Source organism: Diorhabda sublineata, chromosome 9, assembly GCF_026230105.1.
Source record: "Diorhabda sublineata isolate icDioSubl1.1 chromosome 9, icDioSubl1.1, whole genome shotgun sequence".
Taxonomy (NCBI): domain Eukaryota; kingdom Metazoa; phylum Arthropoda; class Insecta; order Coleoptera; family Chrysomelidae; genus Diorhabda; species Diorhabda sublineata.
The window spans coordinates 19,658,252-19,682,289 of record NC_079482.1 but is presented as its reverse complement, the minus strand read 5'-3'; the positions used below and the strand labels follow the sequence as shown (position 1 = coordinate 19,682,289).

Sequence of the window (24,038 nt, the reverse complement as noted above, 5' to 3'; positions counted from 1 at the left end):
CAATTTGAAACGTTTACAAAAACACATCTCTGCTATCAATCTTATTCAACTAGCTCATAAGCCTTTCATAACCAGTTTTGAATTAACCATCCTAAAATGATTGCTTTTGTATAAAGTCGATCTCTCACATACCAATGATTGACGGAATAGATATTATTTTGAAAAATGATGAAAATGATCGCTATAATTTTTGTCAAAAGAATGGAGCTCCATACATGAATATTAATCAGTGCCGATCCTAGCAGGTGTGGTGACAAAAACAATGAGCTGCCGCATCTAATTTTATCTTAGCAGTCATACAATTTTTAGTGAGTGAAAATTTTGACTTACAGAAACTAGTTCGAAGTACTATTATAAAGATAATGGTTATTTTTTGACGGAAATGGAGACGTGGGCCAAATTTGATCCATGTAATTGGGAACGCTTCAGTATTTTACCCGAATCTATTCGTAATAGTACGAATTGTAAAACAAGCCAAATATTATGCTAACCAACTATCAGATCCTAAAGTGAGATGTTTGGCTATTCAAAAAGAAAATAATTATCCTGAAAAATGATTAATAACATAATCTAGAAAGTGTAAATAGATAGCAGAACCAAAAAAAAACAAAAAGGAAACTAAACATCAAAACGTGAAGCATTTTTTCTTACCATAAGGTGATGTACCAGTTTCAAATTCCTTCCTACTTTCTATTTTGCAATTTTTGATCAGGCGGCTTCCTCGGTGAAAGATTTACCTTAGTATCTGAGTGGTATTGAATATTCTTCTTTCTGTTTCATAATATTTCTAATGTTATCAAATGTTTAGTCAAATAACTTCATACAAAGTTCAAAAACTCAAATTTTGGATATTATAGTCAAAAATTATCTTATTGTCCAGATTTTGCTCTGGCATTGAGAAAAAACCTCGTGGATTCAATCGAAAGAAGTAAATTGAAAATTATTAAAAATCACTTCAAAAATAAAAAGAATACAAGATCTTCAGACTTCTTAGTTAATATGGTTATTAATATTTTGGATTATTTTAGAGCTGGAGTGTTTCTACAGTGAGACTCCATCTGACCTTAGAGCTCTTATCCAAAATAGGGTCTCGTTGCCCGTTTTTTGTCAAGGTTGTGTGCTTCTTAATTGCCTGGTATACCCTGGTGACCTGATCTTTCAATTATCAGTTCGGTGTTGATCTGACATTAGGGCTGTTATCCAAAATATAGTCTAGTTGCCCGTTTTTTGTTCTTCATTGCCTGGTATATCCTGGTGACCTGATAGCCACAGTATGGTTACTTTTATTCTGTCATCTAGTACTTTTAGAGTTGGTGCACACTACCACCATAACTTGGACGTGTACTCCAATAGGGTTCATTGCCATCGAGGCCGGTTAGTTATTGAGAATGTAAATGTGCTTTCTAGCGAGGTTTCTAGTCAAACACTTTTGTTTGACATGTTTATTTTTAGAGAATATTTGTATACCGATGCAAAAAAGAAGCCAGCAGCGGGAAATAGAAGCCCAAAATCTTAGGAGGTGGATTGTAAATTCAGTATACGACAAATGTCGTCGCCCAAGCTTTTTTATCTCTTCAAATCAAACTTTTTGTACCTTTGAATGAACTTGGGACTTCTCATTTGATTCCATCGGTTTCAAGCTGTACTTTAGAATATAGAAATAAAACGAAATTCTCAAATAAAAGATTATTATTATAAAAAAATATACAACAATGATTTTTACAACCTATTAAGTGCAGTATAAATAAATAACATTTAAAACAAATAAAATGCAATTGTAGTTAAAAAAATAGTTACATTAGAATATTTTGGAGGATCATAATATAAAACAGTTTTAGAATTGAGTATATGTAGATACCAAATAACCTTTAAAACGATTAACAAACAAAAATTTTTATTTGACTGACACTGATAATAAAGTTAATACAATTGTACCAGCTATTATTTCACAGATTTATTTCAATTACTTATGAATGACACCTAACATTTAAAATCATAACATTTAAAAAAACTCCTAATATGGCCCACCTATTTCTTGAATAAAAGATGCGAATCAAAATGTGAAGGATTACGTTCCCCACCGTAATCTTTCCACAAAGATAAGTCCACAAATGGCAAAGACTCGCAATTCACAACAGAATTACTGAAAACAAAAAAAATTGTTTCATTCCATCTATTTCTACTATGCATCAGTGTTTTGGAAACTTGATGCTCGTTCACAATAATGTTTCCAGAATACAAACAATTATACGAGAGCCACTCTATAGATTTTGAATTGAAACAAGGAGTTCTAGGTGTCAATACCGCATTTTTAAGGACCCCCATTCCTAAGTTCATATCTCTGACTGTATTTAATTGCTGTTATCATGTTCTATGATCTAATATCATTTTAAGTTCGGCTTAACTGAACCGTTGCAATACGCATTTAATGAGGAAAGTCTTTCACGAAAGATTGAAGCTACTTTTGTTGTTGAATCCGTATCAGTGAAATCAATGGCAACCTGGCAACGCTACATAAATTTGTTGCACTGACTTCTACGTCAATCGACGAAAAGGTTCTATTATTTTAACCCGTGAATCTCACCACTCCTTATGATCTGTTACACATATAGTTAAGTGATTCAAAGTGTCCCTTATTTAAAACTATGGCCTCAAACCCCATTAACTCCAATTACTTGTTAAGGTGATTCTAAACGAACATAAATATCCTTGTCTATTGAATTTATAATTATTCATAGTTATTATTGTTTACGATAAGATTTAGTATTTAAGGCAGTTTGTACACTGATACTGGGCTCTTAATAGTTTAGTTAGATAGCTTAGTCAGATTATTGGAACCGCTATATTGGTTTTTTACAAAGTTGTGAATTGAGTTAATCAACTCGTGAAAAAGTTTCTAAAGATTCTAACTCTCTTTTCTCCTTATGATCTGTTACACATATAGTTAAGTGATTCAAAGTGTCCCTTATTTAAAACTATGGCCTCAAACCCCATTTACTCCAATTACTTGTTTTTATCTTACATTAAGGTGATTCTAAACGACCATAAATATCCTTGTCTATTGAATTTATAATTATTCATAGTTATTATTGTTTACGATAAGATTTAGTATTTAAGGCAGTTTGTACACTGATACTGGGCTCTTAATAGTTTAGTTAGATAGCTTAGTCAGATTATTGGAACCGCTATATTGGTTTTTTACAAAGTTGTGAATTGAGTTAATCAACTCGTGAAAAAGTTTCTAAAGATTCTAACTCTTTTTCTCCTTATGATCTGTTACACATATAGTTAAGTGATTCAAAGTGTCCCTTATTTAAAACTATGGCCTCAAACCCCATTTACTCCAATTACTTGTTTTTATCTTACATTAAGGTGATTCTAAACGACCATAAATATCCTTGTCTATTAAATTTATAATTATTTATAGTTATTATTGTTTACGTAAGATTTAGTATTTAAGGCAGTTTGTACACTGATACTGGGCTCTTAATAGTTTGATATTTGTCGAATACGTTAGTCAGATTATTGGAACCACTATAATGGTTTTTACAAAGTTGTGAATTGAGTTAATCAACTCGTGAAAAAGTTTCTAAAGATTCTAACTCTCTTTTCTCCTTATGATCTGTTACACATATAGTTAAGTGATTCAAAGTGTCCCTTATTTAAAACTATGGCCTCAAACCCCATTTACTCCAATTACTTGTTTTTATCTTACATTAAGGTGATTCTAAACGACCATAAATATCCTTGTCTATTAAATTTATAATTATTTATAGTTATTATTGTTTACGATAAGATTTAGTATTTAAGGCGGTTTGTACACTGATACTGGGCTCTTAATAGTATAGTTAGATAGCTTAGTCAGAATATTGGAACCTCTATATTGGTTTTTTACAAAGTTGTGAATTGAGTTAATCAACTCGTGAAAAAGTTTCTAAAGATTCTAACTCTCTTTTCTCCTTAAGATCTGTTACACATATAGTTAAGTGATTCAAAGTGTCCCTTATTTAAAACTATGGCCTCAAACCCCATTTACTCCAATTACTTGTTTTTATCTTACATTAAGGTGATTCTAAACGACCATAAATATCCTTGTCTATTAAATTTATAATTATTTATAGTTATTATTGTTTACGATAAGATTTAGTTTTTAATGCAGTTTATACACTGATACTGGGCTCTTAATAGTTTAGTTAGATAGCTTAGTCAGATTATTGGAACCGCTATATTGGTTTTTTACAAAGTTGTGAATTGAGTTAATCAACTCGTGAAAAAGTTTTTACCAATAACACATAATATGATTCGAAAAATCGTCAAACGATGCTAATGTAATTTCATCCCTATTTTGCATATTTGATTTATTAGAGATTCTAACTCTCTTTTCACTCATCAGCTGTCTTTTCATAGAGTTTGTTGGTTAGTATGAATTTTATAATGTATCCCACCTTTTAGTCGGTTGTTTTAGATTTTCATTAATGGACGCATGTGTTTGGACACTGTATCCATCATACGTCTCAATTTTGTGGAATATTCATGTGTCATTTTTGGTATATCGAAAATAGATAATACGGTGCACCAAGCATCTGCATAGTTGTCTGGGAAAAATTCAATAGCATGTATAACTTGAGCTGCGCTACCCTCTAAGGCCGAACGTAAGTAGTGAAACCTTTGAATATCGCTTAAAACTGAATAATCCAATGTATCACTGAATTCGAAACAATGTTCCTATCTGTATTTGCTAAATTGTTTATGGATGAATGATTATTCGTATTATCAACAGATTTATCAGATCTTTCGATTCATTGAAATAATTATAATAATTTGCGATAAAACTTGCATCTGCTCAAATTTTCAAAATATACATTTTCAAATTGTTCTCTTTCCGGACATTGAATGTCTAAAAATTGCCCATTTTCTTTTGTTAATTCGATTTTTCCCTCTGTATTAGCAAATTCCCCTAAAATAGTTCGAAACTGTTCTAAATGTGCTTCCAAATCTATTTTGTCTTATCGACTTCATTTAACGGCCGGTCTCTTATTATATCAAAAAAAAAACTCTTAACGAATGTTTTGGACTGAGTTTGCGTTCTAACGGTTCGTTTTTTACTAAAACTTTGAATTCGATTTCGTTAAAATCGATTATCTTTTTGAACGCTGCCAGGCGTTATAAATTTAAAGAAAATCACCATAATATATAGGAATACGTAACTTTTAATATAATTTCTTTAAAATGGATAAAAGAATTAGGACAAATGGTTTTATTTAACTTGATTCTCAGGAGCTCCGAATAGTTTGCCTATGAAGGTGTTTTTGATTCTTGAATATCTTGCAGTATCGACGATTATTGGTTTGGGCTACTGTATTGCCACTGGTTCGAATTTTTGATTGATATTTACACTTGTTCAATAATTTATTTTAATTAAGTAGGAATTTTTGCACTTGATTTATTTTATTTTCCAATAAATTCGTTACGAAGAATCATAGTATAACATCGGTATATAGCTTTCTCACGGGTTAAAATAATAAAAATAATGTTAATTTTATTCATAGTCATAACAACTAAATTATGCAGCGTTGCCGGGTAGTCAAATATTATACGAAACAATAAGAAAAAGGTTACTAGTTGGGTGTCACCTACATACGCTTAACCTTAACGGAACAGAAATTTTGCACCATGTAACAGGTGATAGAAGACATACATTTTATGATTTTCCTACCCTCCAGGAGAGCCATGTTTGAGTTCACGAAGATTCACTAACACCAACAATGACGAAAAATTAAAGGTTTACCATGAAAGTTGTACATACGTAATTTTCTTTTATGATACAGGATTAGTGAAAGTAATTAACTGATACAGCTGTTATTGAGTTAGTCATAATGCTGTATCACGAAAATAAATTCTCTCGTACTGCGCAATAGACAATTGAACTGTCATTAAACATCCATCCTACACACCTAATTTGACTATGCATGATTTCTGGTTGGTTGCTACTATTTAGTCTAAAGAGTTATTTACGTGGTATACTACGAAGAAAAGTTGGTTGAAGGAAATCATCAAATTATTAAGAAAATTCCAGAAGAGGACTGTATTTAAGCTTCCAAGTTAAAGAAGCTTAGGTTACAAAAGTGCATTAATTCATTCTCAAAATATTTGTTGTATTCTTGTATCTCAAAATATATAGCTTCACCCTCGTATATGAAGTGAACGATAAATAAGAGTTTGAGAATCTTTACCTTGCCGAAATCCTTTCAAATCCTCTTGGTTGCATAGCTTGTATATTCTGCGAATTATCACATAATAATCTTGAAATACTAGCCTTACGAATTTCATTTAATTGAGCCAAATTCAATCCACTAGCTTCATTTTCGAAGAAAAATCTATCGCCCTTTCTCGTTCTATAAAATTGTTCTGTTAAAATACACAGGAAAGTTGGTCCAGCCAGAGTTTCAGGCACGTGAGCTTCTAATGATCCACCAACCGTCAAATCGACATCATCCGGACTTTCGTAAAGTGTAGAAAGCTTCTGAACATGCTGCAAACAAGTAAACATGAAAATAAGTAATTGAATAATCTGCGTATGTATTATTCAATGTAAAAATAGGGTACAAAAACAAACTTTATATTTATTAGCGAATTGCTTCATATTTGAAAGGGTTACTACCGAAAAATGAGGAATTAGGATGTTAAGAACAAAAAATGAAAAATATGAGACAAAATTGGGCTGACTAGGAGAAAATGAGATGTGGGTATGACATAAACATGTTTAGTAAATTTTATAAAGACACAATATCATTTTAGAACCCATATAAATGTGAGGCATACAATCATGGGGTACCGCCAGTAACTCCAAATGTCTGTTAAGCAATAGTTCCAGGATCACAAAGACATAAGTGTCGTAAAGATTCATATTAGGAAATGAGATGGGAAATTTGTGAATATCGTAATATGAATTTACGATACGAATATAGTCCATTATTTTACCTACTATAAATAATGTTAATTATTTACTCAAAATTAGTCAATAGTCAAAATTAATGATATTAGAATCATGTAAGAAGCAAGCGTTGCGCTAATTGTTGAATTATTTTGCGAATTTGACGCGTTCACTTCAGTTTGGTATAATTGTATCGACACGAGTTCCGACAATGGATTCTGATATAGAACTTGCTGCAAATAACGCAATACAAACCCTAGTACCCGCTAAATCCCGCAATAGATACGAAGAAAAATATGAGCGATTCGAAGACTGGTGCAGTTCAAAAAAAGTCCGTGATATGTCGGAGAAAATTTTTTTAGTTTATTTTGCTGGGAAAACTGAAAAAGAAAAGGAATCATCAATATGGACACATTGTAGTATGCTGAGAACAATGATATCTGTGAAGAAAAATGTGGACATAAGTAAATATTCACAGCTATGCATTTTTTTGTAGCGGAAAAGTGAAGGTCACAAGCAGAAAAAATCCAGTATATTTTCAAACGAAAATATACACAGATTTTTGAAAGAAGCCAATGATGATCAATTCTTGATGATGAATCTCATTACGAAACTCATATTAGTATCGTAATGTTTGATAGTACATATTGGTAGTAGCTAAAATTAGTTTCCATCATTGTGTTGTAATGTTTTTTCCAGTGCTCTGTAATTTTAAAGCAAAGTGCTGCTCTATAGGGACTCATCTTCGAGGCCTCGAAATGGAAAGACTTTTTACAAAGACTTATTTTACGAATACCTATCAATAATTTCTATGTTATTGTCTCGATAACACACATTTGCATAATTATATGAAAAGTATAACTTGTGAGAATGATAAAATTACACAACAAATCAAACTATTTTTAAAATGAAATAAATTCATAGTTTTCAGTATTCAAAAATAACATAGATACCTCAGGACTTATGACATCTAGGAATCCTTCGAATGTATAAGCTCTTGGTAAACCACAGAATTCTCTGTAATCGTTGTAAGGAGCCAAACCATGATCTCTATTTCTTTGAACATCTATGGATTTTAGATCAGAACCGAAATGACTTCCGGCTCTAAAGAGAAATTGTGTAATCTAAAAATTGAAAAAAGGTGAACATAAAAATAATATACAAATCATTAAACATACTTCACTATCATGGTAAGCATCAGTAGCAAGTTCAGGTTGAGTATTGAGACCTCTAGCAAGTTCGTCGAAATGGTTCCCTTCTTCCAGCACTTGAGGGCGATTGAACCAATCGCTAAGTCTCAAACTACCATAACTTATTCTATTTTCAGTTACCAAACTACAATTTAAAGAGAAAATTATGCTTAAGTGATTATAAATAATATAAATTTTTTGCAAATGACTTAAATTGTGCTCAACTGTTCTAACTTTTTGCTTTTTTATGGTAGATCCAGGTACTTTTCAACTTTCTCAAACAATACTTATTAATTACAGTTAAACCCATTCAAGTTTATTTTACTGGAAGCAAAGTTGTTCGGAATCACAAATTTGTAGCATACTTGTGTGAATGGTTTTCACGTCTTTCAGTCCGATATATCTTTCTCTTCACTTGACATTAGATCATAGATAGCAATAAATTGGACTCAGAGAAAGATATGTGTTATGTACGCGAACTGCGACGTGAAAGATTTTATACAATCCCACAGTATGGATTAATATTGAGGAAACTTCAGAGGTTAGTCCCCCCTCCTTTTAATTTCGGTCAAACTAATCACTTGCACTCGGGTTCCTACTGTCTCAGGGCACTATTATGTATTCCGTAAATTCTTTGAGAGTGTTTATTCAAATGACGTTAAAACTCTGTAGGAATACTTGAGTTATTTCTCGATGTATTTATTCGATATTTCACGGTTGCAGTTTCCGAATCTCATATGTCTAAGAGCCGATTTACACCATCCATTCACTTGCTTGAATGCAGTTTACTATTTTCTTTATTTCTGATTCCAAGTGGTTTCTCCCCGGTATATAGAACAGCTGTGGTCCGCTGAAGATAGTCTGGGTACATTGTTTTATTTCCTGGATTAATTTAGTACTTCTAGACATGCATGATCCATTTAGACTGGATTATTCGTGAGTAAATGGCTTCAATAGCTGCGTAGCTGTGAAAGAAAATTCTTTTTTCCCTTTCCGAAAGCTTCTGCCCAACTTTCGAATCGATAAGACTTCTGCTTGGAAGGTGCCAAAATGGGTTTCTGATGTGATTTTGAGGGCATCTGTTTACTATGTCATGGTATGACTTTCGATTAAGTGAAGCGTCTCGTTCTTCCAATTCTTCACTTAACAATTCTGAGAACTTCTTTCAAAGTTACCTGATTTTTGTAAATAAATTTTGGGATTTTCTTGAGGGGAACTTTTGTCAAGAATGCCTTCCATTTTGCTAAATGACTCCACTAAAATGTGTAGTGGAGTCTCTGTATGCTTGTGTGTCGCTTCGTCGACTGTTGCTTAAGATTATTCTACCATTCGATTGCCCAAAAGCTTATTATTGGTCTCACAATTATGCTGTACATCCATTACAGTATGCGAGGTTTTCATCCCTCCGTTCGCCTACTATTCAATGAAATCAAACTTCTTATATCTGTAAAAATATAATGAGTTTTCCAGTGGTATTTAAGCTGAACCTAAACGCTTTTCAAAGTATCACGACTTATCTAATAATTAGTTATTCAAATTCGTATCAATTGCATTTAAAAATAACTGATATTGTTCTAAACAGATAGCTCTGACATCTCCATAGATGATTTTTGTCTAGATTTTCACCTCTCAATAACAAAGAAGTGATATTGGTGGATTTTCCTTTGAGGAAGAAATTATAGATTCAATCGGAGAAAAAAATTATCTCTACATGTATGATAGAAAAGGTTGTGGATAAGTAATTAAATTGAGTAGGCATAAACTACTACTATTCACTAATCTTAGGTTGAATGTAAAGTCATGAATTAATACAGTTTTATTATTTCCTTATTATTTTTATTCTTTTGACCAGCAATATATTGATTTCCTCAAGACTTATCAATCATATAAATACACTTTGAGACGGGGTTAATTTTTAATAAATCTTCCATCTTAAATGATACGGCAGCAATGATTCTGGGATCTGTCATTTGATTATTGTTATGAGCTGCGTCATTTAGTTTATGTTTCACAGCAATTGATGCAGAGTATCTTATGAAAATGACAAAAAACTTGAGAACTCTACGCTATCAATTACAATGATAAAAAAGTTAATGAGCAAAGTGCAGTTTCCATGGTAGAAATTAAACTTCCATTTTCTTCTTTGTCCACATATATCCCTGAAAAACTAACTTTTATATCCAGACATTTAAAAATGACGCTACGGAATGTAATTGACTCAAACGATGGAATCATGCTAAACAAATAGATATTCAGACGACTTTGGTAAATCTAATTTTTCTGGAAGAGATAAAACAAATATAGTAGATATGTTGGATAAAGCGTTGGAAAACCAAATGACTTTCTATCCAAAATCATGTGTTTTTTATCAAGTATTTATTGACCCGTCCTAATATTCCTTTTGTTTTAAAAAACCAATTTAATCACGGGAAAATTTAATACTTACTCTAAGCGTCCAGCAATTTGAGAATGGAAATACCGAAAAGCTGCTGTTGCGTGTTCATTTAAAACGGTGGGATTCACAGTGGGCTCATAATCATTTACAAATGTGTTCGTTTTATATATGATTTTGTTTTTCAAAGAATTATGTAAGCCAATGAAGAGAGGCAACCATTCGTAATATGAGATTTGTTGATGTTGTGCTATGTTGATTATTCTTGCTTCTTGGAAAATCGTTTCATCATCCCAATGAGGGTTCAATTTTGCTAAAATTCCAGCGATTCTATTGTGTTCTCTAAGAAGAATAATCTGAAGAAGAGTTAGCTGAGGATTCTGATTAACTCGAGCATCACCTAGAAAATTGATTAGAATGAGTGAATAAAAACTCTTTAAACTGTATCCACGACTAATAAATATTTTTGTTGAAAGCTTTTTTATTGGAAAATTTTGTTACATTATTAGAGACACTATTATTATATTCTAACAAATATTTTAGGCATCGTATAATAAAAATCTATTTAAAAAGCTATTTACTAGTTAAACAATTATTGGGTATGTAATGTTACAAACGGATGGTACTTTCAGCAGCTTGTCTAATTTCTGGTTGTATTAAAAAAGACGCTTTTATTTTCTATATCCTTTTTAGTTGTTTTTTTTTTAACATAACTTAACATAATATATTGAAACATTGAGATATCTGAGCACTCAATAATATTGACAGGTTTGAGTCAAATTTATATTGTTTCAAAAGTTACTTCAATTGATAAATTGTTTCAAAAAACCATAGTTAAGAAACAGATATACGACGAACGCGTTAATGTCGCTGATAGTTCAATGTTAATGCTCCATGCCTTCAAACTGAAGGTTCCAGGCTCGAATCTAGTTTAAGAAAATTCACTTTTTCAAGTGTACCGAACTAAATTAGAATTAGAAATATTCAATAGTGTTTGACATGTTAAAATCATAAAAACAATTTTTTGGTAATATAATACAGCTAAATCAAGAACATCTGAGAGCATTGATTAATGGATTCATTAAATACATCCGTGATTAATAGGATTTATTAAAGTCGAGCAAGCAGATATATAATTGTTACATTATACAACAGTCGTGGATAAATAAATTTATTACATAAGTCAAAATTTGAATATAGGTTAGGTTAGATAAACCAAATAGGCGAGCGGATCACCCGCATTTTTTTCATGTACCGACCAATTTTAGCGTTCTAGTCGCTAAAAACCATTGATATTTATATTTTCGAGGGTGCTGAATACGAATATGACATTTATTTTCTTCCAAAGTTGGAGGAACATGATCTAAATCGAGTTTTAAGTCGAAAGTCCAGAAAAAATTAAATCGTGATTTTTGCTGTTCTACGTATTTTCGCAAATAATGAATATTTTTTCATGAATTTTTTTTGGCATACCCTTGACCAATCCAGAAAGTGAATAAATACATCCGAATCCCCCCAAAAATTTTCGGGCTGTATAGAAAATTCCCGAAAATTTTTTTTATGCTCTCTCGACTTTGTGCATGCGATTGACAAAGTTGAGTATGGAAGTTTAAAATTTACTACTTTTGAATGCATGGTACTAAAATTTATGATGTGAATAAGTTTTTGGGAAAGTCTCAGATCTTAATATGTAGAAGAAAAGAAGATACAGCGATTTCAAGATGCGAGTTTCGGGAATTTCAACTGCTCTCGCAAAAGTTTTATCATGAATTAGCCACGAAACTAATTTTTTCAAGATATCTGGAACGAAATGTGAAGAATGTTGTTGCGATACTTCGTCGGGTAGAGGATAATCTACTGATTTAGGTATTTCTTTTATTCGTTTTCGAACGATGCCGACCGCTTCATGAATAATACTCATTTCATTACGTTCAGTACTTTGAGAAATGTATGTGTCAGCGTGATTTTTCTCAGCATCCAAAAAATTATGCAAAATCAATCCTACAGTCCACTTGGAAGGAGCTACAATGTCTGGCTTACCAGTATGCGAATAAAAATTTATTTTTTCACCTGCTACTTCACGCAGTTTGTCTTTGAAGAACGTTGAACGAATATTCAGTGTTTCTTCGTAACTTTTTAGCCCTTTCTCGATAATTTTTTGGCGAAATTTATCACAAATATTAGGTAATAAAATCAAATGACCGTCATCCAATTTTTTTCCATAATAGGAAAAAGTCTCGCGAGCTAAGCTAGCATAATCTCCCATGTCTGTATTCGATTTATTTTGGAAGGCATTGAGTGCTTTTGCCGAAATATAATCTTGATAGCAGTTTATGTGATACTGTGTGCAAATCAAAATTCAAACCTTCAGAGTTAAATCGATTTTCAACGACAGTATCTTTTCTAATTTTTGCTGCGTCGTTGTTTTAATTGTACTACTTTTGTCTGCGGAAACAAATAATACCTTTTTTCGGATTTGCTCCTTTCCCACAGAAAAAACAATTCGTATACCAATCAAAGGACAGTGACGTTTCCGAACGGAGAATCTTTTTCTTCGGAGGCGCATCATCGTTTGCTTCCGAGCTCCGTTTGAGAGAGCTTTCCATTTCGTTCTTCAATGTTTGATATACTCCCGAAATTGAATGAAACAATTTGCCATCACAGACATTTGTGAGAATACAGCAAAAAATATATTTTTTATGATCAATATCTGGAAAAAACACAACAGTCTTTCTATGCCAATGTTTACAAATTTTTTAGAGGTTAGTTTCTGCAAAAAGTAGTTTACTTACCACACGCATCATTGCAAGTTGAAATTTCAATATATGTTTTCGAATTATTGGTAACTTTATGACAACAAGTAAGTTGTAGACAAGTTTATAACGTATTCAAACTTAAAGACATTTTTACCTTTCATTCACTTTCTAAACTTCCACTCAGCCGATTGTTGGCATTGTCGTAAGAAAACAAGTGAACACACAAATCATAACATATATAGAAAACGATTCCTTCTAGCGACATGCCTCGAATTTTTATTTGGAAGTATATTTCGAAACTATTTCGAGTTATTTTTCAACAGATGTATCATTTAAAAATCATATTTTGTGTTTAATGTTAAAAAAACTATTTCAATTTATTGCATAAATGTTATTTAAAATACGTTCAGTAAACTTTATATGAATATTCAACATTGAAAATTATAAACTTTCATGTATGTCAACAAAATAAAATAATTCGCTATGAGAGAATTCCCGCATGCGCTACTCGAGTGGCGTCGCGACGCGGAGTCGAAACTCGCATCTTGAAATCGCTGCATCTTTTTTTCTTCTACATATTAAGATGTGAGACATTCCCAAAAACTTATTCATACCATAAATTTTAAATTTCCTCACTCAACTTTGTCAATCGCATGCACAAAGTCGGGAGAGCATAAAAAAATTTTCCGGAATTTTCTATACAGTGGGAAAATTTTTGGGGGGGATTCGGATGTATTTATTTACTTTTTGAATTGGTTCAAGGGTATGCCAAAAAAATTTCATGAAAAAATATTCATTATTCGCCAAAATACAGCGTGTAGAACAGCAAAAATCACGAATTCATTTTTTCCAGATTTTCGACTTAAAATTCGCCTTTGACCATGTTCCCCCAACTTTGGGAAAAAAATAAATGTCAGCACTCTCGAAAATATAAAGATCAATGGTTTTTAACAACTAGAACGATGTTGGTTTCACGTTTCCTAAGCGACTTTTTGGGGGTGATCCGCTCGCCTAAATAATCATCAGATATAGACATTACTCTTTTTCGGTATGATAATATTAACCACTCAAAGTATATCAAACAATTAAATAAACGTCTATAAATACAAAAAATCATCTCATCTGTCTGAAAGAATATAATATGATGAACCCCATTGAAAAAGAAAGGGATTATAACAAAAACGGAAGAAAAAATAATTTACGGACGATCTGGTGGCAAGAAGTGAAAGGGGTGTGTTTTAAGGGAAAAAAAGTTTTATCTCAATTTGCAGCAAAGCTGCACGTCCTCTGAAAAAAAGTTAAACTGAAAGTTGTAGGTATTAAAAAATCTATTGTATTCATTATTTTTCATATAACCTCAAATATATATTTGAAAAATTCAAATAACCAAGTTTTTGGTATTTTATTTCTATCTTTTTGTGAAATTCGGTGAAAACTTACCTTTTCGTGTCCCAAACATACTGTATTTTTTTAAACATTTATTTTTTTACCTTATTTTGACTCAGTATATAGAAAATTCTTACGTCAAAATATAGTTTTTTAAATTGGTAGACTTTTTATTCGTTGGAATCTCTATTATATAAATTGTTAATAATTATATACAATTTTTAGCTGTTTATTTGGCACTTTGATTAGGTACCTTATTATACTTCAATTACTGGAAAAATGTGAGATTCCATTTTATATTTATAAACATAACTAATTACAGTGTAAAATTTTAATAAATAGCCGAAAATTGTTTATAATCATTGAAAACAAATCTTTCGGATTCGAGCTATTTTCGCTCTTTTAGTATTTTCTGAGAAAATTTACAATCATTATCCATTATATATGAAATTTTTTTTCACACCATCAGAAAGAGGAGATTTCAACAAACCAAAAATACTTTTTTTAAAGCAGTTATGTTGATGTGGAGCATTTCGATTGATAACTAAGGTGCTTTATAAAAATCCAGTCAAAATAAGGTGATAAAAAACTTGCTTGGTCGAATTTTTAACATAAATTTAGAGGTTATGTAAAAAAAGTTTAAATACAAAAAATCTAAACCGTTTTATCACCTATGGCTTTGCTATGAAACTTTTTCTCTTCCTAAGAAAATGTAGTTTTACGGTGAATCTCGTCCTCAGATCGCCGGAAAATTATTTTTCCTTCCCTTTTTGTTATATTATCCACCTTTCTATTACTTTTTTGGTTCTAAAAATAACGTACCTTGTTCTATCTATCAACAACCAAATTTTATACCTTATCAATTTGTAAAACCTACTTAAATTGGAATTGAACTATCCTAGATTCCGTAGGAATAAAAATCACATGCAACAAAAACAATCAAAGAGTAAATTTCTGAGGAAAAATACGATAAAATGATAGAATATAAGACAGATGATTATAATAATTCCACTTAGTTATCCAGCTCTATGAATATGAGAAGATTGTTTTCACATATCATTTTTCTATCATTTATCTCTTACTATTCATAATTTAATCCAATTATGTTTCAAAATTGTAAATTCCACTTACCCGCAAGATAACAAGCTTCATAAGGATTCTTAGTTGTACATACTGCAGATGCGTTTAATGATCTTGGAGGCCATTCCTGACCTCTTCTGATATCGGCCCTCAGCCTACCACCTTGGAATTCTCTAACTTGTTGACTAACTTCATTATTATTTCCATAAACAATCGATAGATCCAAATAATGATTCACAGCAGTTAACTGAAAATGTAACGAGATATTTTTTACACTTGAATAAATGAACCAAAGGTAGTTACTAAATGTACCAAGATCACAGGAATTAAAGAAACTACCATTCTCAAACTTCAAAACCATATAAAAACCGGTTTAATTACGCAACATAATCATTGAAGACCCTAACAAAATTTACGGAGCAGTTGAATATGTTATTAAGAATGGAATACGTGGTTATCGTATGTATTAATCGTTGGATCATATCCGACTCGAAAGACCATACAGTGTATTTGAAATTGGTGTAATGGTAGAGATCAGTGTGAATAGTCTTAACAGATCAAGAAATTCTTTCTTATTCAACTTTCTTTCTATTATTTTATGAATGATAGATTTTTAAAGCAAATTTTACGTTCTCCATCTAGGAATTTTGGACTTGGTAATTAAAATCCGCAATTCCAGAGATGGAGGTATTTCTTTTTTTATGTAATCAACAAGCACAACAGGGTAAACTGTGGATATTGATCTTGAGCTACTGTAGGCTCTATTATTCGGGAAAGACTGTTCTGGTAGCTGATTCCACAGGCTTGCACTTCTCCAAAGAAAGGAGTTCAAAAAAAGTGACGTTCTGGGAGTCTGTAGGCAAATACGGTGTTCATGCGCCACGTCTACCAGTCAAGTAAGTCTTGCAAATCCTGCTCTAGATGGAACTAAGCTGAACAGCTCAGTATGATTGGGAGCAATGTTCCAAAGAGAGACGAATCTGGGCTTTGAAGAGGCTTAGAAGCTAGCTGTTGCGAAGTATATAGCTTTTGGTCTTAAACGGGTTTCAAGTTTTTGTAAAGCTGCCTTAGTTAATTTGGCTACAGGAATATGCTAGGACATATTGCTCCCAACCTCAACACCAAGCTAATTTGCGGTGTTGGTGATATTTTATGTCCAGACAAAACCGAATCCTAAGCTGTAGTGCCAGTCTTCTTTGTAAAAAACAGCAGCTTGCGTCCTGGCTGCATTATTACTTCCACCCTACTCCAGAATGTTTTCAAGATCGGTATGGATGATGATGATCTGTGCGCTATCGTCGGTGAAGTTTTGTCATTTTGCTTGCATCATCTTTCAATTGTTAATATTATTTTAAAAAATAGTTGAATCTAGAAACAAAATTTTCGAGATTTATATCTTGGTTATTTTATATACACTCTGTATATAGATACCCATCCTGTATTGATATTTCGCAAATCAATAATGCGTGGCTAAAAAATTATAATGAATTCTAATAAAAATAAATTTTGATGATGAAATTGTTGATGTAAATTATCATCTATTTCATCGACATGGTTTCGTTTAATAACAAAAAATTTCTTCGCCGTTTCTCCAAATATAAAAAACTTATTAATGAATGGTGAGTGAATGAGAACAGCGCAACTATTAGCAATAACAAAATTATAATATTCAATAACAATATTTTATAGTTCATTTAAATAATTATAAGAAATTTAGTTCTACTGATGTAATATTACACCATGTGATTTAATAATAATTGTAAATACTTACTTGTTCTGCTGGTTGATTCCCTCCTACACAATTACGATCACGGTTAGTAATAGTTCTTACAAAGTTAAGGCATCTGGTATTGGTTTTAGAATGTTGTAGATCATTATCGGGTAGCACAATTGGAAAGCAGTGTTCCGGAATATTGGCTAATTCCAACAACTGTCCATCGCTTGAACAGCATCTTGTACTGTGGGGCTCTTTAATAGGTCAAAATGTATCAGTAACATGAATTGAAAATACTTTTTTATTGATATCTTAAGAAGTAACTTTAATTTACTATAATTTACTTTAATCTATGGCTTTGGTAACTGATGAAATATTCTTCATAAACTTTGTAACTTACGTGCTTGGGTACTTCCAAGAATCATACTCATGTCATGGGTGATAATTTGACCATACTGCATAGTATTCAAAGTGAACAGTGGATCTTCAACAGGAACGTCTGGATATAAAGCCAAACTAACTAATCTCGATAAAGGTAAGTCATTTCCGCTTTTGGCTGTAGATGGATTACTTATACCTGAAAATTAATTATAATAGACATGTTCTGTTAGAGTCAGACCAGGTTCTAATAATAGCAAGATCTCTAGTTGTGAAAGATTGTAATTGGTGCGATACAGATCTTGATTCAAAAATGCCTAGATCAACAAAAAGATGTTTATGCTTGCTTTATCGATTACGAGAAAGCATTTGACACTATCAACCACGACAAACTTATAGTATTAGTATTATATTATTATATCGTTCAGGCCTCGACACCAAGTATAATATAAAAAATCTGTATTGGAATTAAGAGTCAGGACATAAGCTTTGCTAGGGGAATTAGGCAGGGCTACATTCTATCAACGATATGCAGATGATACTATCTTATTGGCAGATAACGTCGAAGATCGACAGATTCTTCTCAATAGAGTAACTACAATAGGCGACAAAACTGGTCTTAAGATCAACAGAAAGAAAACCAAATTTATGTTGATTAGTAAGAGAAAAATACAAAATGTAGATCTGTATATAGAAACGGATCCCATCGCTTGAAATACTTGAGATATACAATAAATGATCAATGGAACTCTGGCTTAGAGATTAAGATTAGAATTGAAATGGCGCGATCCGCATTCATTAAAATGAGAAAGCTCTTGAGCAACCGCATCCTGAGCATTGGTACGGTGTGGAAGGGTGGACACTAAAAGTAGCAACAATGCAAAAATTAGAAGATTTTTAAATGTGGCTGTACAGATAAGAATACCTTGGAATGATATAGTAACCAATACGGAGGTACTGTGAAGAATGGCTAAAGATTTAAAATTGCTTGTAATTATTAATAAAAGAAAAGCGTCCTACCTAGGCCATATATTGCGGAATGAAAAATACGGTTTGCTACAGCTTATCGTGAAAGGCAAGATAGCAGGTAGGAGAGGGTTAGGTAGAAAGAAAAAATCCAGGATGAAAAACCAACGCGAATGATTCCAAGTACCAGAAGCTTCGAATATAATTAATGCGGCGCAAAATAGAGGAGTCTATCAAATGATGGTCGCCAACACGGTACTAAAAGAAGAAGAAAAGAAGAACAGCTTAGAGAAACTACATATTATCTTATCACACATTTTCAATGTTTGAACGACCTTTATCCGATCACATACCTTCAAATCGAGAATGCAAAAAATTCATCACCTCGTTAATAAAACAATTATATTTTCGATAAGTAACGTTTATGTTTATAGTTGATTGTTTAGTTTTATACAACTATTAGATTAAATTAACTATGAATTTAAATTGCGCATACATTCTTTATCATCCCAATGAAAATTAATAGTTAATAAAAGACATCGAAATATAACTATATCAGTGTTTCTACATATTGATCTAATTATACGGATTATCCGCTACTTTGCATAAGATATTATGAAACAAATATGTAGTTAATATATAGTTTGAAACACTCGTAAAAGTTTCTTGTTAGAATAACATTATTTTAAAATTTGTGTATATATCTTAATTATATATTAACTGGTTTCTTCTTTTTTCAAATTTTCTAAAAAAAAAACGAAATAGTTGACATAATAAGAAAGTGAAAAAAATAGTAACCGGGTGTAAAACGCATGGAAAAAATGATCCCACTTCTCCAAACTTTGCAAGAAATAATAAAAAGTAAAATTCACAAAGACTGATCGAGAACTAAGTAAAAATTACTCACCGTCTCCATAGTTATGCGGCAGCAACCTGGTATAAGGAGTATTCGGAGTTCCCCAAACCGGGTTAATTAAATTGTTACAGGAACCATCAAAAGATCTATACCTTGTGTTAGGACAATCAGCTGGTGGGGTTCCACATCCTAGAGTAGAAGGATCTATAGTTGGTTGGAATGGAGATCCAGAAGGTGAGAAACTTCTAAAAAAGCTGTCGCCTCTAAAATAAATATCCATTTATGAAGGTATCATAACGAATCAAATTGGAGGTACATGAGTAGGTACATGCCGAGAATCTACCTCGCTAACATTTTGACCTTTTTATCTATTTGGTACCCCGGACTGTTTACCAGCTAGGTAGTAAGAACTTTGCAACGTGAGCTACCTGTATAAGGGCTATGTAATTTACCTATTCTGGCTTAAATAAGGTTGAATGTAACAATCGTAGCCTTTATCTACGGACAGCCTCGCAATCACAGAGGAGGTGTTCAGCTGTTGCCTTTGGTTCTTTGCAGAAACAACGAGGGCTGCTGGTAGTTTTTTCGATGTTGTTCAGATAATAATTCACCGGACAGTGTATAGTTAGCATACCATTAATTCTTCTTAGCTTGTTTGTGCTCAATGAAAAGGCTCTTAGGAACCAATTGGTAGAATTAAACAGAAATCACAGCAACTGTTTCAGAACTGTGGTTTCCTAATATCTTCTTGCAATCCCACTTTTTTATGAAGTTGTCCTAGGTACAGGGTATATATTGATACACATTAATAATTGAGATAAAGATAATTCCCACGAAAATTGATCACCGAAATAGAGTGGTGACAATTGGAAAAGTAAACTAACGAAACCAAAATTGGATATTAGCAACATTCAGACTAACATTTTTTCATTTGCAATCGGTTCTTTTACACGATCCAATTTTTTTCGAAATTATTTGGAGAATAACTTCAAATTTATACCCCTGAACATACAATACCCAATTGCGGACCACTGTTGGATGATGAGTCTTACAATTGAGGAAAAAGTGTTTTTTGTTGAGGATTATTTTCGCTCCTACAAAAATTGGGTGCAAGGTGAACCAAATTTGAAGTTAGTAACTTGTAAAAATAGGTATCGGGAACGGACTGGCAGATCTGTTATACCATTAACTGTAAGAACAGATGAAAACCATGTCGTCCACAAAACTCAAGTCTTCCTTCAACGTAACTGAAGTTGGATAACAGGAATAGTCGATTAAACTTTTGTTCAGAGACGTACTTGGGTTTCTGTACCGAATGTAAGTTGGACACCGTTTGAACAAATGAGAGGGTTATGTATTTTAGACAATTTTTGGCTATGCTGTACGAAGACCACCCAGATTTCTTGAATAATGTATAGTTCTTAGACGAGAATATTCACTTGGATGGTTGAATGGTTACATTAATAAACAAAAACTCGCTTCTTTGTTTACGTTAGGTCAGACGTTATTGTCCAAAAACTGCTGCATCATGATTAAATGAAGGTGTATATTTTACGTATTCATATTGTAGATTTTTTCATTTATTTATAGTGCCCTGCATATTCAGACGTATTTATTCAAATTTAACGGCATATTTTGTCAAAATAGTAATTTTTGTACTTTTTTTTCTAGTTTTTGAATATAGTTACTCAAATTTATAAATATTTATGATATTTCTCAGTTTAAATTTGTTTCTCAAGCTTATAGCACGACATGCCAGGTATCTTTTATCCTTATAAATCAGTAGTTGGAAATTTCAAGTTTCCCTACAACTTAGTTCCATTCTCTGCCGGTCCTAATTCCTTTGAACGGTTTCGCAAAACAGATTTTCACAATAATAGATATTTTACGTATATGTGAAAGAGTTTGAATTTGATCCTATCTGGAGGAAAAGTGTAAAGTGGTAGGCAGTTTTTAACAAATAGAACATATATTATTTTTCAATATTTAAATAGAGAGCAATTTTACTAATAGGTTTTCTGACTAAACATTTTTCAATGAAGCTTGTTTTGTTGCCGAGAAAAAGTTAGTTAAAACAAATGATGTAATTTATTAGTAGGAAATGAAAAATCAGTTTTCACTGGTTAATGATGTAATTAAAAACGTGGGAAGAGTAAGGGTGTAAATATACAAGAAAGCACTTCCATATATTCTCTTGTCTCCAAAGCTGGTGGTTACAGGGATGGATATTGATGAAGCGACTTTATTTTATGTCAAATATATGTAAATTTGAAGATTAATTCATGAAACCCATGAAATCAATGCTTGTTACACAAAATAACACTTTTTAAAACCGCCGCAAATCTTAGATAATTATTTCCCAGATGATGAATACATAAGTATTCGATATATTAAAGTTCATTTTTGCCACATTCCCACTATTAAAACGCTCATAATCTAGCTGGCATCTTCTACCTCAATCCTCCACAAGAAAGCTGTTGTGAAACTATTAAACATAGAGAATATTTAAGCCACGACTTAAAAGTAAAAGTAGTCACTTCGTTCAACATAACGTTTAGTGTTTTTTTTATATGATGTCAACGTTGAATTTGATTAAAGGTGTATGTAATTCAATCTCCTGAAAAATTTTCAACATACGTAAACTAACTGATTTTAATATTTTTTAAAACTTACCCGATCACTCCAGGTATATTTTGAACTCTATTTCCTGGCCGCTGAAAGAAAATATTGTATGAAGGATGAATAGCAGTTACCAAATTCACAGTAGCTTGTAAAATGAATATATAGGTGTGAGTATTCAACGCCATATTAATCTGAAACCAAAAGGTTATTGTGTATCATGTATCTGGAGGAAAATTTATTTTTTGGAGAGTTACAATTTACACCAATTTTCAAAAATACAAAATGAATAGAAATTGTTAAAAAAATATATCAAAACAACGCAAACAGACAGAATAAATATGAAAAATAACAATAATATGAAGAGAAGAGGAATCAAACTGGTAATCAGAGAAATACTGCAGATCTCTGGCCAGCTGAGCAAGGCGACAAGCCTCCAAAGAAACGGCGTTGGTCTTTCTGTCCTCGAGCAAAGGATCAAAAAATAAAGCTCTGCTGTTCATTAGTAAGGCTACAATGTGTGAAGAAAATTATTCAAGGGAATGCAAATATACTGCATAGAATAAACCACGTGAAAGCAATTTTTCTGTTATGAATTTAAAAAATTTACTGTCATGTGTTTTACAATTCAATTACTATCATATTTATGAAATAAATGTAGTGTAGAGCATGTACATAAAAACTTTTATTACAGATTTCACTAATTCTCATTTTATACATATTTTTTCATTGCCAGAGTCAATGGTATATCAGTAAGTAAGTAAGTAAGTTTCACATTTTTGAGGATGTTTTATAAGAAAACACTTAAATACCTTCCTGTTTACAAATATTTAAAGGATTTCCATTTCCAAAATATATATAATTAGTTTTAATTCCGTTTAAAAAATCTCAAAATTAAATCGGGATTAATTAATCGATGTATTTCAAATCAAAATATAAAACTTTTTCAAAAATTCTCTAAAAATATGTGTTACTGATTAAAAATGATTTCAGCCTGTTTGAATATACCTTAATAAGCATTTTTAAAACCTTATGAACAGAAAAAAGAAAATTATATTGTGGTCCACGAGACCCCAAGGTTAATTTTCGTCTATTCTAGTGTTATACACAAAGGTTAACGTTCACTAAATTCGTATGGATTTTAGTAATATCATCAATTGTTCATTTTTGAAGAATTTTTATCAAATTTTCCCATTCTAATTAAACGTTTAAATACTACTCACTTCTTTTTATAAATATTATAACTCATAGGCATAATATTTAAATTAATACTATGATAACAAAAACACCAAGCCAACTAATTTCGAAATTAATCCAATCAGATATTACTTGTTATAAATTATTGATTTACTATATTACTCACAAACGGCCATTTGGAATCCAGTTTTTCATATACTAAAAACAAGTTGAATCCTTAAGTTTTTAGCACCACAAAAGAAGTTGAAATAAAATAAGTGTATAGGTAATTTTTCCACAAATATTCTATTAAATTTACAAAGGAACTGGAGAACTAGAGGATATATGTTTTATTATATTAAAATTATATAATAATATAAGAAGTTCAAATAAATTATTATAAGAAACTTTGCTTTAATATAATGTGTTTCCAAAATTAAAATTTATGTCTACACATAATTTCTAAACTATACATTAAAAATTTTAGTGAAATTTTTCGGTTTCTCAGTTCTTGGACCTTTTAAATTTCATTTCTCGGAATAAATGTTCTGTTTGATTTTAATAGGTCTTCAATGTTCCGGCTTTTATCAA

The 24,038-nt window shown here is 31.6% G+C and overlaps 1 protein-coding gene across 2 annotated transcripts; it reads right to left on the bottom strand.

The window, feature by feature from the left end:
* Nucleotides 1-1,674: 1,674 nt before the first annotated feature.
* Nucleotides 1,675-23,636, bottom strand: LOC130448818 (peroxidase). 2 transcript variants are annotated; one of them, XM_056786357.1, is made up of 11 exons: nt 23,495-23,636; nt 22,326-22,465; nt 19,704-19,915; nt 17,853-18,029; nt 17,510-17,706; nt 15,790-15,985; nt 10,571-10,916; nt 8,113-8,269; nt 7,888-8,058; nt 6,234-6,532; nt 1,675-2,143 (listed from the first exon to the last, which is right to left on the bottom strand). In XM_056786357.1, the coding sequence occupies exons 2-11, from the start codon at nt 22,457-22,459 to the stop codon at nt 2,029-2,031; spliced, it is 2,004 nt and encodes a 667-aa protein (XP_056642335.1). In that variant the 5' UTR covers nt 22,460-22,465; nt 23,495-23,636; the 3' UTR covers nt 1,675-2,028. The 2 variants fall into 2 exon arrangements, with proteins under 2 accessions (XP_056642335.1, XP_056642334.1); XM_056786356.1 differs by having other exon boundaries at nt 23,280-23,510.
* Between the last annotated feature and the right edge of the window lie 402 nt (nt 23,637-24,038).

What these genes read in the sequence shown, in the direction of transcription:
- LOC130448818 (XM_056786356.1), bottom strand. An exon ending in GGAATCAACCAGCAGAACAA is followed by an intron (nt 15,986 to 17,509) that starts GTAAGTATTTAC and finishes TTACATTTTCAG; the next exon opens with TTAACTGCTGTGAATCATTA. An exon ending in TAGATGTCATAAGTCCTGAG is followed by an intron (nt 6,533 to 7,887) that starts GTATCTATGTTA and finishes ACTTGTTTGCAG; the next exon opens with CATGTTCAGAAGCTTTCTAC.